This window comes from Catharus ustulatus, chromosome 22 (genome assembly GCF_009819885.2).
Source record: "Catharus ustulatus isolate bCatUst1 chromosome 22, bCatUst1.pri.v2, whole genome shotgun sequence".
Classification (NCBI taxonomy): Eukaryota; Metazoa; Chordata; class Aves; order Passeriformes; family Turdidae; genus Catharus; species Catharus ustulatus.
The window spans coordinates 8,053,598-8,069,694 of NC_046242.1; the positions used below are offsets into that span (position 1 = coordinate 8,053,598).

A 16,097-nucleotide genomic window follows, 5' to 3' on the forward strand; every position below is an offset into this window, starting at 1 on the left:
CTGGCAACATGGGGAAAAACCTGGAAGGGTCATCCAGAGCAATTCCTGAAATTCAGTCATTATTGTTTAATGGGATTTGTCTCCCCTCTTCATTAGCTTGTTGCAGACTTATAAAAGTTTTCCCAGAGCAGCTGTGACTGTCCCATCCCTGCAGTGTCAGGTTGGACAGGGATTGGAGCAACCTGGGACAGTGGAAGGTGTCCCTGCCCATGGCAGGGGGTGGAATTACATGAGCTTTAAGGTCCCTTCTAACCCAAACCATTCTGTGACTCTTTGATAATGTGTGTGCTCAGGCACCTGCAGAGATGCCACTGTGGGGGAGCTTGTTATTTTGGGCCAGACCCCACCATTTCCCTAATTTCATGGGGCAGCACAGCTCTGCTTTGCATTCAAATTCCTTCTGCTTGGACACAAGTACAAACTAGGGCAGGAAGGTGAATTTGGGGATTTGCTGTTGCCTTTAACCCATATTTTCAGTGCAGCTGGGCAGCAGTGGTTATTGACTGAGTGGCAAATTGAGTTATGTGCAGGCAGCTTCATTCATATTCCCTGCCTTCTGCCCATCCAGCCTTGTTAGGGACTCTCTAGCCTCTTTCCTCCGCTTGTGAGCACATGATTTATGATCTGGTTCAAGTGGCTTATGAGCTAACTTGGCACCCTTTATTTGCAGGATTAAAGCTGGGTGGTGCCACACTGCCCTCCAGATGGAGGGGCCATGGCTGGGAGGGATGTGTTGGGTGCTGGGGTGATGCTGTCTCCAGTGAGGGTGTTTTGAGCAGGGTGAGACCTTGCCTTAGTGTTCCTGCAGCATTGGCATTACCATGAGTTGAGATGAGACAGGAACACTGAGGCACAGAAACCTGATGCTGTTGCTGCACTTGTAGCTGGGTCACTGCATTTTCCCCCCTTTGGCTGTGAGGGATGGAGGTTCTGGGGCTGAGCCTCTTTCAGATACGTGATCCCTGCACACCACCTCGTCCTGTTCCCCCTGACACCAAGAACTGCAGAGGGGTGATTTGGTTAGGGAATGCCTTTTCAAAGGAGAGCTGCATCTCTCCCTTGGGGTGAAAGCAGAGCACCCTGTGACTTTGACCTGTTTCAGGGACATTTTTGGGTGGCAGGGTCTCCTCTTACTAAGGAGCAGGAGGCACAAGGACAGTCAGCAGGGTGTCTTGGTGGGGACAGAGCCATCAGCCCCTGCTCACAGCTGACATCAGAGCTTGGGCACAGGATTCTCTGGCTTGCTTGGCCATGGGCTGGACATCTGGGGTGTCCCCCATGCAGCTGGTCCAGTGGCCCCTGAGCAGTGGTGGCATCTCGTCGAGGGTGAGCTCCTAATGCAGAGAGGATCTGGCCACTGCTGGCACACACAGCATCAGCTCCAGGGTCTGATTACAGCTCAGCAGCTCCTGCAGTTACCTGCCTTTAGCAGAGGACTCGTGGGGATTGTGGGGTTCAGGCTACTCTGGCCTCTCTGCATGCCTCAGTTTCCCTGTGCCAGCACTGCTCCCATAGCACACAGTGGCAGTGGGCTCCTGTGGTGATGCTCAGCTCCAGCTCTCTCTTAGAAACAGTGATGCATCGCTCTTTTTTCTATTTTCAGGTGAATATGGCCTTGGCAGGGAAGCCTTTAGATGTGACACTCACCACCTCCAGAGCTGACCAATGGAACATGGTTTTTCCCCAGAGAGACGAAGTCATCACCAGCTTAGTGTCTGCCTTAGACTCCATGGTAAGAGGCCAGTGGCACCCCTGTCCCCATCCCCCTCCCTCCTTTGGCCTCCATTTAGCAAGGCTGTCTGGGTGCAGGCTGGCACAGGATGCCTGGTGAGCTCATTCTGCTTCCCTCTGCTGCTGGAGAGCCCAGGAGCTGCTGAGAAATAAAAACCCTTTCCTGCCCTGACAGCCATGAGGATCATAAAGTCAGCACAAGTTAATCTCAGATGTGTATTGTTTTTCCCATTAATATTTATGTTGGTATCAACTGGCTGTGGGGTGGTTGGCTTTGTTTTTTTTCCTTGCTGTTTTACCAATGTTACCGTGAGCATTTACACAACAGCAGAACAATGGCTTTTTATCTCTGAGAACAAAGAAAATAACTTTCATCTCTTTTGACGTAGAATTCCCGGTGGAAGCCTTGCCTAAGTCAGCCGTGCTTACATAAACAAGATAGCTGTCTGGATTAAGTCTCGTGGACCAGAGCTAATCTTATTTTTAACTGTGAATGTGATCAATAAGGGAAAGCGGATGTGTAGTAACAAATGTCTAATGCAATGAGATGTGCTAAATAGCTCTCTCTTTTTAAAGTCAAGTCATATGTAATGCATTTATCTAGATATGTTTTCCTCTCTATGCGGGTAGAGGTTTTTTCATTAATACCAATTTCCTTCTCTTTGACATCACCACCCCACTAAGGAGCAGGTTCCCTGGAGCCTACACACCCCAAGCAGCTTTGATGATTTATATACATGCCATCCTGTACAGCAAATTATGTTACCATAGTTTGGCTTCTTAATGAATATACATTATTATGCAGTCCTTGTTAGGCGCTTACACTGGGGCCAGGGAGCCAAGCTGCTCCTGAAATTCAGCCTTTATTCCAGTGCTTCACCAATGGCAGTGCTCACTGAAACCTAGCTGCCTGGTAAATAAACCACAGGGCCATATGCATGTCACCAAGCAGGCTTAGGCTTTGGGTTTGTTCTGCCTCCAAATCTCACATGCCTTAGTTTTTGTGTTTATTTTTTGAGTGTTGGACTTTTTGAGCACAATACTTGTCCTTGCAACTGGGTTTTGAAAGAAGGTTTCTTAAAAATATCTGTTTTGTGGGATTTGATTCACTGCCTCCTTGAAGAAGGTGAGCAGGAGGTAAAATGACCTAGTACAGAAGCTGGTTTAAGCCCACACAAGTGAAGCTCATTATTCCTGTGTGCAGGGAGCTGAAGGGAGCTTAGGGGGTTGGTCCATGTAACCCCCCTGCTGTCCTGCTCCCTCCCTGGCTGCCAGCATCCTCTGACTCCTCTGTGGGGTTGTTGATGTGTCTAACCAGGGCTGATGCTGGGAAGGAAAATCCCCCCTTATTTACCCATTTAAATCATGACCTGGGGATAGCATCTTCCTAGCACCAGTGCTGTAGCTGTAGGAATATGACTCAGGCTGCTGGCACTGAGTAACTATTATAATATAAAAAATACTAATAAAAATGCATATACATGTGTATTATGTAGAGCAGGAAGGGCATGTTACATAAAATGGATTAATGGAAGAAGTTTTTTCCATCTCTTTATTGTTTTGCATAACTGTACAAGAAGAATCGTTCAGCTAATCTGGACTTTGACCATATTAGTGTTCTGCAGCTGAAATAAGATTCCTGTGTTCCTTATTCCATTAGAGCTGGTGGAAAAATGCAAATTGTTATCGGTTGTGGTGTGGGTTTTTTGTCAGATTTTTTTTTTACAGGAACGTTTTCTTTTAAAGAAATGCAATAAAATGTTTATTTTTAGGATAGGAAAAAGCGAAATAAAATGATGGGTAAACAGTTCTTGTTTACCAGCTGGATATTTTTGTAGAGCTGTAAAGTCACTGAAATTTTTAGGGGATGTCATAAACCCATGAAATTCTGACATAAACCAGAGCACCGCTTTTGATGGAAGAATCTTTTGATAGGAAGGAAAAGGTCCCAGTGGGGAATGGGAATGGGAATGGGAATGGGTGGGAAGCAGGGGTGCTGTGTGTGCTGTGCTGACCTGGTGCCTCCACAGTGCTCAGCACTGGCCAAGCTGAACGCAGAGGTGGCCTGCATCGCCGTCCACGAGGAGAGCGCCTTCGTGCTGGGCACTGACAAGGGGAGGCTCTTCCTCAGCGCCCGCAAGGAGCTGCAGGCTGACTTCCAGAAGTTTTGCAGTGAGTATCTGCACCAGCACCATCTTCTGTGCAAGGCTGGTGCTCCAGCTGTGCCAGCTGTGAGTCCTACAGCGCACAGAGGGGGTGTGGGTTGGGGGCACCACAGTGCTGTCAGTCAGTGCTGAGTGGTGTTTGGAGTGATGGGGAAATGGGAGGGAGCTGCAGCCAGAGCCTGTTCCCTACCAGCCTCTTCCCTTCCCTGGCTCTTCTCTCCCAAAGCATCCCTGAGGTGGCTCAGGCTGGATGGCTGCTCTGCTGCACTGCTGCTGTTAGCTTCCAGTGGTGCTGCCAGAGCACTGGAGTATTTTTTGAGGACTTAGCAGAAATAGTTTGTCCTAGTGATCCTCCCAGGAGCAGAAGGGCTTTCTTGGTCCAAGACTTTTTTCTTGGTTTTGGAAAAACAGAAATGGATTTGGTAGCAGGAAGTGTTGGTTGTGGGGTTGCTTTTTGAGGGATGAACAGCAGGGACTGTGTTCCCCCAGTCTCAGATCATATTCACCAAGTATCTGAGGGATTCCTGTGTATTGCAAGCCTTCTGTCCCAGCTCTGTACCTCTGCCAGCTTCCAAAAAACAGTCTGGGAGATGAAGGGAGGGGAGGAATTGTTCTGTGAGTGGGGACCTTGTTTCTTGGACAGCATCATCCCCAGCATGGTACTGCTGCTGTCCTCACTCAGTGCAGAAGCTGGGATGGGACCTGGTTTGGTGGTGCTGAGGACACCAGACCCAGATCTGTTCTGTGATGGGATGTCAGTGGAGAGAAATACGTGGTGTTGACAGCAAGCACATAGGTGCTTAATCCATTGAGAGATTGTTCAGGAAGGGTTTGCTCTGGTGACACCAGTGCTGTGAAGCTGCCCAGGTCACTTGGGCTGTCTTTGTCTGCTTGGGCTGTTCTCTGCCTGGGTCTACAGGAGCAGCTCTCTGCATGGCTCTGCCCACCTGTCATCCTGCTGCCCTGGGCAGCTCCTGGCCAGCCCCACTATTCCATCCTCTCACTAGAGATGCCATTAGTTATCCTCCACTGGATTCTGCAGGGCAGGAGGCATTTGGGAGATGTTTCCTACACCCTGCCTTCCCTTCCCACTACCCCACAAGATGTGGATGGCAGTGGGGTGGCCAAAGGGAGGGAACTTCTTTGTTTGTATCTGAGATAGATTGTTCAGTCTGGAGAAGAGAAGGGTCCAGAGAATCCTGAGAGCCCCTTCCAGTACCTAAAGGGGGCTTACAAAAAGAGGGAGAGTGTCCTTTTGCCCAGGCAGGTAATGAGAGAACAAGGGAGAATGGTTTTAAATTAAAAGGGAAGAGATTTAGATTAGGTGTTAGTTGGGAATTCTTCTTTTGAGTGTTATGAGCTACTGGAATATGTTGCCCAGAGAAACTGCAGCTGCTCCATCCCTGGAAGTGTTCAAGGCCAGGTCTAGCAGCCTGGTCTAGTGGAAGGTGCCCCTGCCCATGGCAGGGGGGTGGAATCAGATGGTCTTTAAGGTCTCCTTTGACCCAAACTGTTCTCTGATTCTGTGACATATCCTGGCTGAATACCTACTGCTGTGTGGGGGCAAAGCACCTGGCACTAGATCCTGATTCCCCTCTCCTTGATTTCATTTATACCTTTGTCAAAAAGAAATGTCTGGTTGGAAACAAATCTTGAGCATGGGGTTTGAGTAAAGTGGATGATGGTGCAGACAGGGTGAAATGTGATAACTCTGTCTTGAATTATATAGGCCCCTCAACTCCACTCCATGAAGCCCTTACAATTGGCACACAGTAGAAAGTATCCCTGAAGTGCCTTTGATTTCTTGCTGCCCTCTTAGAAAGATCTGAATTAATCTAAAGCAGACACCACTTGGGTTTGTAAGAAGCCTCTTATCTCTCTGGGACGCAGACCTCACTTGAACACCCTCCTTTATCTGAACCTCTGGTTCTGCCTTTCCTGATGCATGGGGGAATTGACAGTGATAGAATTAATGTCAGTGGAGGGAGAGGCAGTACTTGGAGGATGCAGATGCAGATACATTTCACAAACTCGGTAAAACACCCCAAAAAAGTTTTCTAGGGCCTGTTTCACTTCCCTGTGTCTAGTTTTGTGTGTGTCCCATGTTGCTCTTGACCCATTCCCTGTGATGTCCTTTATCCACAGAAGGATCTACGGGCTCCTTCTTGAGCACCCAGGCCTGATTACCAGTAAGAGTCTGTCGAGGATGATGAAGGAATTAGTCTTTTGTCACCAAAAATCCCTTGCAAATTACTGTGGATAGAACAGCAATAATGCATTTGTAGTGTTTAATTTTCTGTGCATTTAGAGATACAAAGAAGTCAATGCTGAAGATATGCTTTATTTGAAGTTTAATGGGGGAAATTAGCAGGAAATAGCTGGTATTACTGAGCTACGTGATGCTGAAGGGTAAAAAAGCCTCCAAGAAAGGCGGATTTTCTTTTCCTGAGAGATTGAAGGCTAAGCAGATTGAAACCAGAGACTAGAAGTGGACTGCCCAATTAGTCATAACTGTTTCAGTGTGGCTGAGTGGGAAAAGCCAGGGAAAAGGGGGCAGGCACCAGATGAGTGACCCTGCTGCTGGCACCACTGCAGTACCCTTCCCTGCACATTTGGGCTGCTGGCATCTACCCAGTGTGATCTCATCTGAGCTGGGCCCTGGGGTGGGTGGGAGCCTGGGGATGCCTGCCTGCTCACCCCTTCTCAGCACAGTGACTCCTGTTTTCTCCTCTCCCCCCGCAGGAATCCAGCAGAGGAAGGAGCAGGACGCAGAGGTGCAGAAGAAGGCAAAGGAGTGCGGGCAAAGGGTGCTCAGGGTCTCCCCGGACCAGGGATCAGATGTGTACCTCCTCAGGAAGATGGTAGAGGAAGTGTTTGATGTGCTTTATAGTAAGAACCTTCATGCTTCCCTTTGGGGATGTGGAATGTCCCTGGGGCTCACTGAGCTGCCCAGCACTGCCACCAACACAGCTTTCATTGCCAGCCCGGCTCCCTGGTGTGGGAGCAGGTGCTGGCAGGGGCAGCACGGTGAAATGTGCTCCTGTACAGAGTTAGTGCTGACTGGGATGGGATTTGGCCACTGCTTCTTAGTTTTCCAGTGCCCTGAACTGAGCAAAAAAAAAGCCTGTGCTGGATGAAGCATCCTTTGTCTCCCCTGATGAGGGGAAGCCTCTGTGATGCCCTGAATGTGATCTCCAAGCACACCTTTATCCCTGCCACTGCATCCCAGCACCTCTTTCATAGCACTGTGTTGGAGCTCTGCAGATTCACTCCCTCTTTTCCCTGGCAAGTCTATTTAAAAAGAAAACAGGTTCTTTTCTAGCACGTGGCCCTGCAGCCCCAACTTTGAGATTGAGGTGGTGCCGTTCCAGCACATGCATCATCCCCAGCAATGAAGCTTCTGCAATTAAATATAGATGACCATATGGCTGTTGGTATGGAACCCAGTGGGTTGCAGAGCTCCTTCCAGGCCCAGTCTGCAGTGGCTGCAGCAGCAGCAGCACCTTCTTGCTCACAGGGATCCACTGGAACCCCCTTGGAGCAGCTGGCAGTAGTGGCCATGGTGCTGGCTCATGCCCTGGCAGCACCTCTAGAGCTCTGCTAGTCAGGGTAGGAAAAGCAATATTGGCTGGGGAAAACAGAGCCCCAGCTATTCCCCCATGTTGCTGAGCAGGTTGTGTTGGTTCTGCATGATGCTTTGGGGGAGTTCAGGCCCTGTGGCTGGAGCAGCTGCAGAACTGGGTGTTTGGCTTTTCTGGCTGCAGCTCCCCATCACCTGCTGAGATTCAAGGCCTGGTGGAGCCCTGCTGGGGCTGTGCAGGTGTCCCTGAGTGCACAGTGCAGGCTTTGCCCCTTTTTGTGTATGGGATTTGGGAATGGGCATTCCCACACAGCAGAAGGGGGATAATGGGAGCTACCACCAACTACTACAGGCTCATGTGCAGGAGTTGCTGCTGCTGGCATCTTCCACAGGCTTCACAGGCAGAAAAGGGACTGGCATCCCTTCTCCCCTGGGACAGACAGTCACTGAAATTGTCTGAAGCCACTTAAAGGACTTAGAGGCAATATTCCCATTAATGGGAGCAATCAGATCCTATTGCTGCCTTCCAAAGGCTGGGCCCAAGAACGAAGGAAGGGCTGATGCAGAGGAGCCAAAGGAACAGAATGGAGAGGGTGTTTTTTGCTGGTGAATTCCCTCCCCAAGCTGCCAGTCTCGTTGTCCTGCTGCTGGGACAGTGCCAAACTTTGCTGTTCTCTTGGGAATATGTGAATTATTAAAACCTGACACAGAATAAACATATAATTGCATTAGCAAAGCTTGATCTTGGTGCATCTGCATGGGATTTATGAACAGGCAGCCCATCCATTGGATGATTAGTAAGGCTCTTTACACTTTCAAGGTGTATGGAGGTGTGTGGGGACGCATTGGCCACATTCTCAACCCAGCATTGCCATAGCAGAAGTTTGGGCATCCCTGGGACAGTAGTTTTGGCCTTGGCACTGGGTGTAATTCTGCTTCAGTAATATCAGCTGTTTCCATCCTTGAGCCACTCTGTGGTGAAACCTGACAAAGCTGCTTGCTGCCCTGTCCTAGTTTGGAGGACAGGTGTCTGCTGAGAAAGGCAGGAGCCTCTCTTTGAAATGGAGAATGTGGAGAATGTAAACCCCCTCCCTCCAAATTATTATAATTTTGAAATCAAGGGGCTTTCAGGCAAAGGTATGGGAATTAGGAATAACAGTTCTTTTCTAGGGAAATTAAAATAGAAATACAGTACTACAAAGAAACAAACTCCAAACCCTGACACAGTCAGAGTACAACCTGACACCCTGTCAGGCAGGGTGTTGGTAGCAGTCCCATTCCATGGTGGCTGCATCCTCCTGCAGTGACAGATGTGGCTCAGCTGGAGCAGTGCTCCTGTACAAGGTGCAGTTTCCCTCCGGAGCTCCAGTGGTGATGTGGAGAAATCCGGTTTTCCTCTGGAGTCCAGTGGAGAAAGGGGCTCCCTTAGTGTCCCAAAACCTCTGTTTTTATCTTGGTAAGAAATGTTGGGCTCTTCCCGCTGGCTGGAGCAACTCCCAATGGGATGCAGTAATTTTATCAGTCCCACAGTGGGACTCAATGGCCATGAGCAGAAAATGACTGGCTGGAGGAAGGATGGGTTGTGAAAAGATAAAGAACAATGCCCTGCCTGGTTTCAATGGATGGCCCATTAGCAGAATATCTGCCATGGAGATAAGGGTCACTGCCCCCACCCTCAACAGATGGTGATAGAATAGATACCTTTTATCACACTCTGTATTGTAACCCAAGACATGCCCTCCCTTCACTCCCACTGGGAAGAGCCTCTCCTGCCTGAGCCGGGAGAAATACACAGGAGACTGTAGATGCCCCAGGGTGATTCTGTTTGTAACACTGAGAGGACTGTGAGAGTTTAACAATTATGATTCTTAGGGCTTTTTTTCTCATCCTTTCATCAATGAGAATTGGAAACAAAAAATCTTTTAAAATGCTCAGTGAAAAAGATTCCCTCCAGAGCCAGGTAATCTCTGCAGGATGACTGATTACCAGTGGCTTCTATTAAACAGGCATTAATGATGATTATTGTCTCTTTAGCCAAACCATGAGTCTCTGTGCAGCAGCACGAGGCTTCTGAAGGTCACCTTGACAGTAACACGATCCCCATAAGAATATGTTTGGGGATTTCTTGAGCATGGGGTTGATAAGGAGCCGCTGTGGGCATTGGGAGCTTCTCCCAGTCATGAAGAGAGGTGAAGGGAAATTGAGGGCTGCTAGAGCCAGCAGGGAAACTGTCAGCTTGCAGAAAGTAAACTGGTGGTGTCATGGTTCAGAGCCTTATTTTGAAACTTTGGTTATTTGCTTAATTAAATTATTATCAATCCTCTCTATAAGAAGCCTTAATGGCTCGTGCAAGTTGTACATTGTTAGTTATAATGCATTCCTTCAAAGGACACATTGAAGAAATAACATTTAGTAAGGACTTGCTGGCAGTGTCATAAGATTTGCACTGTTTCTGTAAGATTTTTTGGTGTTGGGTTTTTTTGGTTTTTTTTTTTAAGCAAGAAAAAATAAAGGAATGAGAATAAAATCCACAGTATAAAATCCCTCAACAACTTAAAGGTCCCATAATCTTCTCTGTCTGCCCCTCAGCCTGGAGATGAAGGTGCAGGCACTGTGTCATGCCACCAGATGTTCAGCATCTGGACACTGCTTTGCCAGACAGGTTGCATTCCTGCGTGGCCTCTTGTGCTTTCAGCACCATGTTTATTGATCACAGTGCCTTGGGTTGGTTTCCAAAGTAATTTTTTCCCCAGAGAGTAGCTTGAGGGTTTTCGTCATTCCTTGAAATCCTTTGGAGCAGGCTGTTTTTCTGATGGTGTTTTGCCTGCAAAGCATGGCAGGGCAGCCCTGGTTTGGTCACACAGGCTCTTTATCTGGTTTAGAAAATCCCTGTATCATGGCAATGCTCACTGCTCATCTGCTGCTGCCAGGGAAGGGAAAGCAATTTGTACCTGACTCCTTAGGGAGACTTTGGTGTCAGAGATAAAATGGAGCCAGAGGCACATGGTGGGGACGTGGTGGGATTATGCTGCCAGTGTTGAGGGGAGCAGGTGAGAGTTCTGGGCAGCTGGAGGTGATTGTGCAGTCAAATGTATTGATGTTCAAGCTGTCTGTGTATAGTGGGATGGAGGGAGATTATTGGTTTTGGTTTTTTCCTTGTCTGTCACAGTGAATCAAAGCTGCTTGACAGCAACAGCAATCAAACTGCTTTCCGTTCTTCCAGGAGGTAAAATAAGAAAACTGACTAGAAATGAGGTTCCCAGAATATCTCAGTAAGCATGAGATAAAAATCATTTCAGGCTCCTGTGCCTTCTTTGTCAGCCCTTGGCTCCTTCCCACCTTGCTGATGGCCATGTACCTCACTGGCATATGGCTGGGCACTCCCAGGGGTGGGCTTGTGCCAAGTGACCCCAACTGAGGATTCTACTGTGAAACCTGAATTATGAGACATCTGCTTATTGGCTTTTATGAGCTTTTTTATTAATTAGTGCTTTTAGAAAGGAATTGGAGTGCCTTGCATGCTAAGTGCGAAGGTAGGAATGGGTGTTTTCTCCTAATGATTCTGTTAGTATTTCTTGCTCTTGCATTTATCCTCCACCCCAGCTTAGCTGTGGTCAGGGGCACAGGGTGTTTGTCAGTGTGTAACTCTGTCCCCTCCCCAGGTGAAGCCATGGGGAAGAGCAGTGTGGTCCCCTTGCCCTACGAGAGGTTCCTGAAGGAGCCAGGCTCGCTGGCTGTTACCGGCTTGCCCGAGGGCATCAGCTTTAAGAAACCCCTGGAGTATGATGTGAAATCCCTGATGGCCATCCTAGAGCACAGCCACAGCATCCGCTTCAGGCTAAAAAGGTAATTGTGGGGACCTCCAAGGAGCAAGAGAGCAGCCAGCCCTTGGGGTGGTGTGTCTTACAGCACTGTCAGACCATGCTTTTATTGTGGCACAGGAGGGTCCCTCCCATGTCTCAGCTTTTCCCACAAACCTGGGTCCAGCCATGCCAAATCCAGCCTTGCACAGAGATTTGTTCGTGTTGGGGGGCTTGGGTCCATTTCAGACTGATTTCTATAAAAAGTGTGTGTAAACATGCACATTTACTGCATCTTTTTATGTGTCTCTGCCAAAATTTCCACTGCGGTAAGCTAAGTGCTTTTCTGTCTCCAGAGGGATTTCCAGGGTAAATGCTGCAAGTGTCTTCCCAGGCTGAAATGGGTTTTGTAATGCCAGACAAGGAGGGAAGTGGGGGACTGCAGCAGAGCAAACTCCCCCTTTTGGCCACATTTACACAAGGGGTTTAGTACTTTTAGGTGCATTTCCCCTGCATTTTCCTGGCTGGCAGCACCTCAGATCCATTCAGAAAAATGCTGAGCATGACCAAATAGCTCCTCTAAAGGCTTGATGCTTCTGGAAAATCAGGCTGAGACAGCTGAAAGTAGGACACGCAGAATTTGAGCTGTCTGTGAGCTTGAGGCTCCCTGTCTCATGTGGAGCACGTTGGTTTCTTCAGTCTGAAACTCATTTGTGGGCTGACTGAGCTCCCCCTTGAATGTGCCACGGGTGCTGGGGGTGGCATAGGCAATGGAGCCAAGTGATTGTGGTCATAAAAGGTTTTACCCCTTGAATGCACTGGGCATACAGCTGGCTAATAAAAATGCTGTGAACTGCTGTAAGTCTAACCAGCTCCACTTAAAGAAGACAAGAACCATTTAGGTGCCTGAAGATGCTCAGGAGTTCAAGTGATGGATGTAACTTTTGAATCATAGAACAGAACTATAGAATTTGTGTTGGAAGAGACCTGAAAAACCCTCTCATTCCAAGCCCCTACTGTGGGCAGGGATGCCTTCCACTAGACCAGGCTGCTCCAATCCTCATCCAGCCCAGCCTTGAACACTTCCGGGATGGGGCAGCATCCCTGGGCAACCTGTGGCAGGGCCTCACCATCCACACAGGGAAGAATTTCTTCCTAATATCCAATCCAAACCAACCCTCTTTCAGTTTGATGCCGTTCCCCATTGTCATGTAACTCCCTGCCTTTGTCCAAAATCCCTTTCCAGCTCTCCAGTACCTTTGGGTACTGGAAGGCCAGAGTATGTTCTCCACAGAGCCTTCTCTTCTCCAGGCTGGACAATCTCAACTCTGTCAGCCTTTCCAAATAGGAAAATTACCACTCTAAGAATTTTCATGGCGCTCAACGCGGAGCCTGGCAGCTGGTAGTGCAGCATGTCCCACCTTCCCAGGCACGGCTCTTACCCATCCACATCCTTGCTTGTTGCAGCTTAGCAGTGCCATGGGCTCAAAGGAACCTGTTTTTCCCTCCTCTTCTCCCTTCCTTCCCCTCAGGCCAGCAGATGAGCCCAGCCGAGAGCCCAACCCCAACATCGAGTTAACTTGTTCCTCCCTCGCCTCCAAGGGCAGCCGAGACTCTGGTGCCAACGGCCCTGTGGCCAAAGCCAGCGCCCAGGACAGCCCCTCCGCCATTGCCATCACCAACTTCCTGTACGGCGTCTCGCTGCCCGCCCCTGCCACCATCGACCTCAAGCAGGAGGTGTCCCCAGGGCTGCCTGGGCCCGCTGCCGTGGGAGAGCTGAAGGTGCCTTCCTCACAGGAGTACAGCGACTGCTGTGGTAATAGCCTGGAGTTTGCTCTGGGATGAGTGCACAGCCCACCCCTGGCCCTGCTGGGGCAGGCTGGGGTGTTTGGGTGTTGCTTGGTGTATTGGTTTGAAAGGAAAACCAGTGAGAGACTCCAAGTCAGAAATACAATTTAATAGGGGAAAATAAAATACATGCAGTAGTAGAAAAGAAAAGCACTGCCAGAGTCAGAATACGACCTGACACCCCACTAGTTACAGTGGTGGTAGCAGTCCAGATGAAGTGGTCTTATTGAAGTAGTGATCCTGTAGGAAGGTCTGGTAGCTCTTGTCCTCTGGAAACCACTGCTCTGATGTTCCAAATCTCAGGTTTTATCCAGGTAGGAAAGGTTTGGCTCCTCCCCCTGGCTGGAGCATCTCCCAATGGGATGATGTAATTTTATCAGTCATGCACTGGGACTCAATGGCCATTAACAGGGCATATCTCCTGGAGGAAGGATGGGTTGTGGACAAGATAAAGAACACTACCCCAGCTGGTTTTAACAGATGTCCCATTAATAGGCAATATCTCCCATGGAGATAAGGATCTCTGCCCCACCTGGTTTCAACAGATGGTGATAGAATAGATACTTTTGGGCACATCTGTACATTGTAACGTAAGAGACTTGGATGAAAACCAGTGTAGAGCTTGGCTGCTATGGGAATGAGCAGAGCCCTTGCCATGCTGCACTGTCCCAGCCCCTCCCTGGGTGCCTGCAAGGTGCTGGCAGGGTACACCTCTGGTTTTGCCCCACAATGAGAGGTGCTGCACCAGCAGGGTAGAAAGGCAGCTGGAGTTGGGAGGCAAGCACAGCACCAGGTGTCACAGGCCAGGGTGCATGGAGGAGAGATAGAAGGGTTGGTGGGGGACAGCACCCAGGGTCTTGTGGTGCCTGCAGCGCTGGTCAGGCTCTCATCAGCCCTTTCTCCTTGTCTCCCCTCTTGTCCAGGACAGAAATCATCAGTCTCCGGAGGTCCCCTCATCCAGAATGTGCACTCGTCCAAGCGCATCCTCTTCTCCATCGTCCATGACAAGACAGGTCTGTGTCCTGCTGCAGCATTAAAGGCAGCTGGCAGCCTTAGTGAAAGGTTTCCCCTCCCCACATCTCTCCCCAGCAGTCTCCCTGCCCTCTCCACACTCTGCAGGGACCTGGCAGTGCTGGAGGTGATGCATTGGAGCCAGGACCTTCATCTCTGTTCTGGTCCATACCTGCCATTTCAAGATGCTGCTGGTGGTCCTTGAGCACTGCTGGCTGGCTGGGAATTCCCATCTCTGCCTCATTCCCATCTCTGCCTCCTGCACAGGGAACCAAGGCATGGCTTTGGGAGAAGCTGCTTACCCCAGCTGCAAACAGCACATACCTGCTGAAAACCTGGCATCATTTCAAAAGGACTGAAACCTACTTGTCCCAGTGGGATTCTGCAGCAGTGCCTGGGGGGATCAGCAGTGGGGAGGAGACTGCCATTTCCCCACCTTACCACACCCGAGGGAAATGCAGCCTAAAATCCCATGCCTGCCTTAAAGAGGAGAAAAAAATATGGGTGGGAAGGTTGGGAAAGAGGAGAAGATGGAAAAGATCCACTTGTTAAAGGGCTGTACCTTTCCAAGGTTCAGTCCAGGTGGAGTTGCTCTGTCCAAGAGGGTCTTTCATTCCAGGGCTCAGAAATATTATAGGGTCATTTCTTAGGAATCTGCTTTGCAGATGCCAAGGAGTGTGCTCAGGTCTGGGGTTGGAAAAGCCCAGACCTTATCTGCCAGCCTGGCAAAATTCACTTGGGAACAGGGAAATGATTTTTGAAGTCTTGTTCCTGCTTCACAGCACTTTGCAGGAGAAAAGTGCATCTGCTGTGTATGAACCATATGGAAGTTTCTTATTTCTTGTATTTTGTTTTGATAGATAAGTGGGACAGTTTTATAAAAGAAACTGAAGACATCAACACCCTTAGGGAGTGCGTGCAAATTCTTTTTAACAGCAGATATGGTGAGTAGGAGTTAATATCCCATTATGCATCTGCAGTGCTTGTGGATTGCATATCATTATATAGCAATCATTTTTGTTCCCTAACACAGCAGCAGAAGCCATATGCTAGAGCTCCCTGCTCTTCCTAACACATTTAGCTCAGCAGCTCCCAGTCTCCTGAAGGTTATGTCAATATTTCTGTTTGGAGCCCCACACCATTGTCAAGGAATTTATAACTGGGCTGTAAAGCAGCCCTGTCTGGAAATGTGGCATGCTGGATCATGGCACTTGGGCACCAGGAGTGGTGGCATGTGGCCCTTTTACGTACATGTGGCAGGTCAGAAGAAAGTGGTTGTTGTTGCAGCTGCTTTTTTTCTCCATCTGCACAGGTTGCATACGTTGTTTACTGTGGGCAGTGCTTTTGGGGTAGCTCCTGGGCATTTGGAAGCTTGGGAAATCACTTGAGGCTGGGTGGGCTCTTCAGCTGTGCCATCCTTATCAGGCTGTATAATTTGTGAGTTACAGAGGGGCTGTAGGTGTGTGCTCTGTCACCTGTGAATTGAATGGGCTTGAGACAAGCCCTTTAACTTGTGATTTGCATTTGTGGTCCTGGAGCGTGTCCAAAGGGTAACAGAGCTTAGGAGGAGTCTGGAGCACGAGTCTGATGAGGAGCAGCTGAGGGAGCTGTGTGAGCTCAGCCTGGAGAAAAGGAGGCTCAGGGGGACCTTCCCACTCCCTACAATTAGCTGAAGGAGGTTGTAGCCAGGTGGGACTCAATTTCTTCTCCCAGGTGACAAGTGATAGAATTAGAGGAAATTGCTTCAGGCTGCTCCAGGGAAGGTTTAGATTGGGCACTGGGGAAAATTGCTTCAGTGAAAGGGTGGTCAGACACTGGCATGGGCTGCCCAGGGTAGTGATGTAATCACTATCCCTTGAAATATTCAAAAAAAGCATATGGATTTGGCACTTGGGGACATGGTTTGGTGAACATGGTGCTGCTGGGTTAACAGCTGGAATCAATCTGAGAGGGATTTTCCAA

The 16,097-nt window shown here is 49.1% G+C and overlaps 1 protein-coding gene across 8 annotated transcripts in view; it reads left to right on the top strand.

Moving 5' to 3' along the window:
- GTF2IRD1 (GTF2I repeat domain containing 1) overlaps window positions 1–16,097 on the top strand; it is a 71,696-nt gene that overhangs the window by 21,585 nt on the left and 34,014 nt on the right. For 7 of the 8 annotated variants that reach the window (XM_033078001.1, XM_033078007.2, XM_033078006.1 and 4 more), the window contains 7 exons: window positions 1,604–1,732; window positions 3,762–3,903; window positions 6,639–6,785; window positions 11,139–11,322; window positions 12,809–13,092; window positions 14,048–14,137; window positions 14,996–15,079. In XM_033078001.1, the coding sequence (XP_032933892.1) occupies window positions 1,610–1,732; window positions 3,762–3,903; window positions 6,639–6,785; window positions 11,139–11,322; window positions 12,809–13,092; window positions 14,048–14,137; window positions 14,996–15,079 (1,054 nt within the window). In that variant the 5' untranslated portion in view covers window positions 1,604–1,609. The remainder of the gene's footprint in view (window positions 1–1,603; window positions 1,733–3,761; window positions 3,904–6,638; window positions 6,786–11,138; window positions 11,323–12,808; window positions 13,093–14,047; window positions 14,138–14,995; window positions 15,080–16,097) is intronic. The other variant, XM_033078005.1, reaches the window with a different exon arrangement.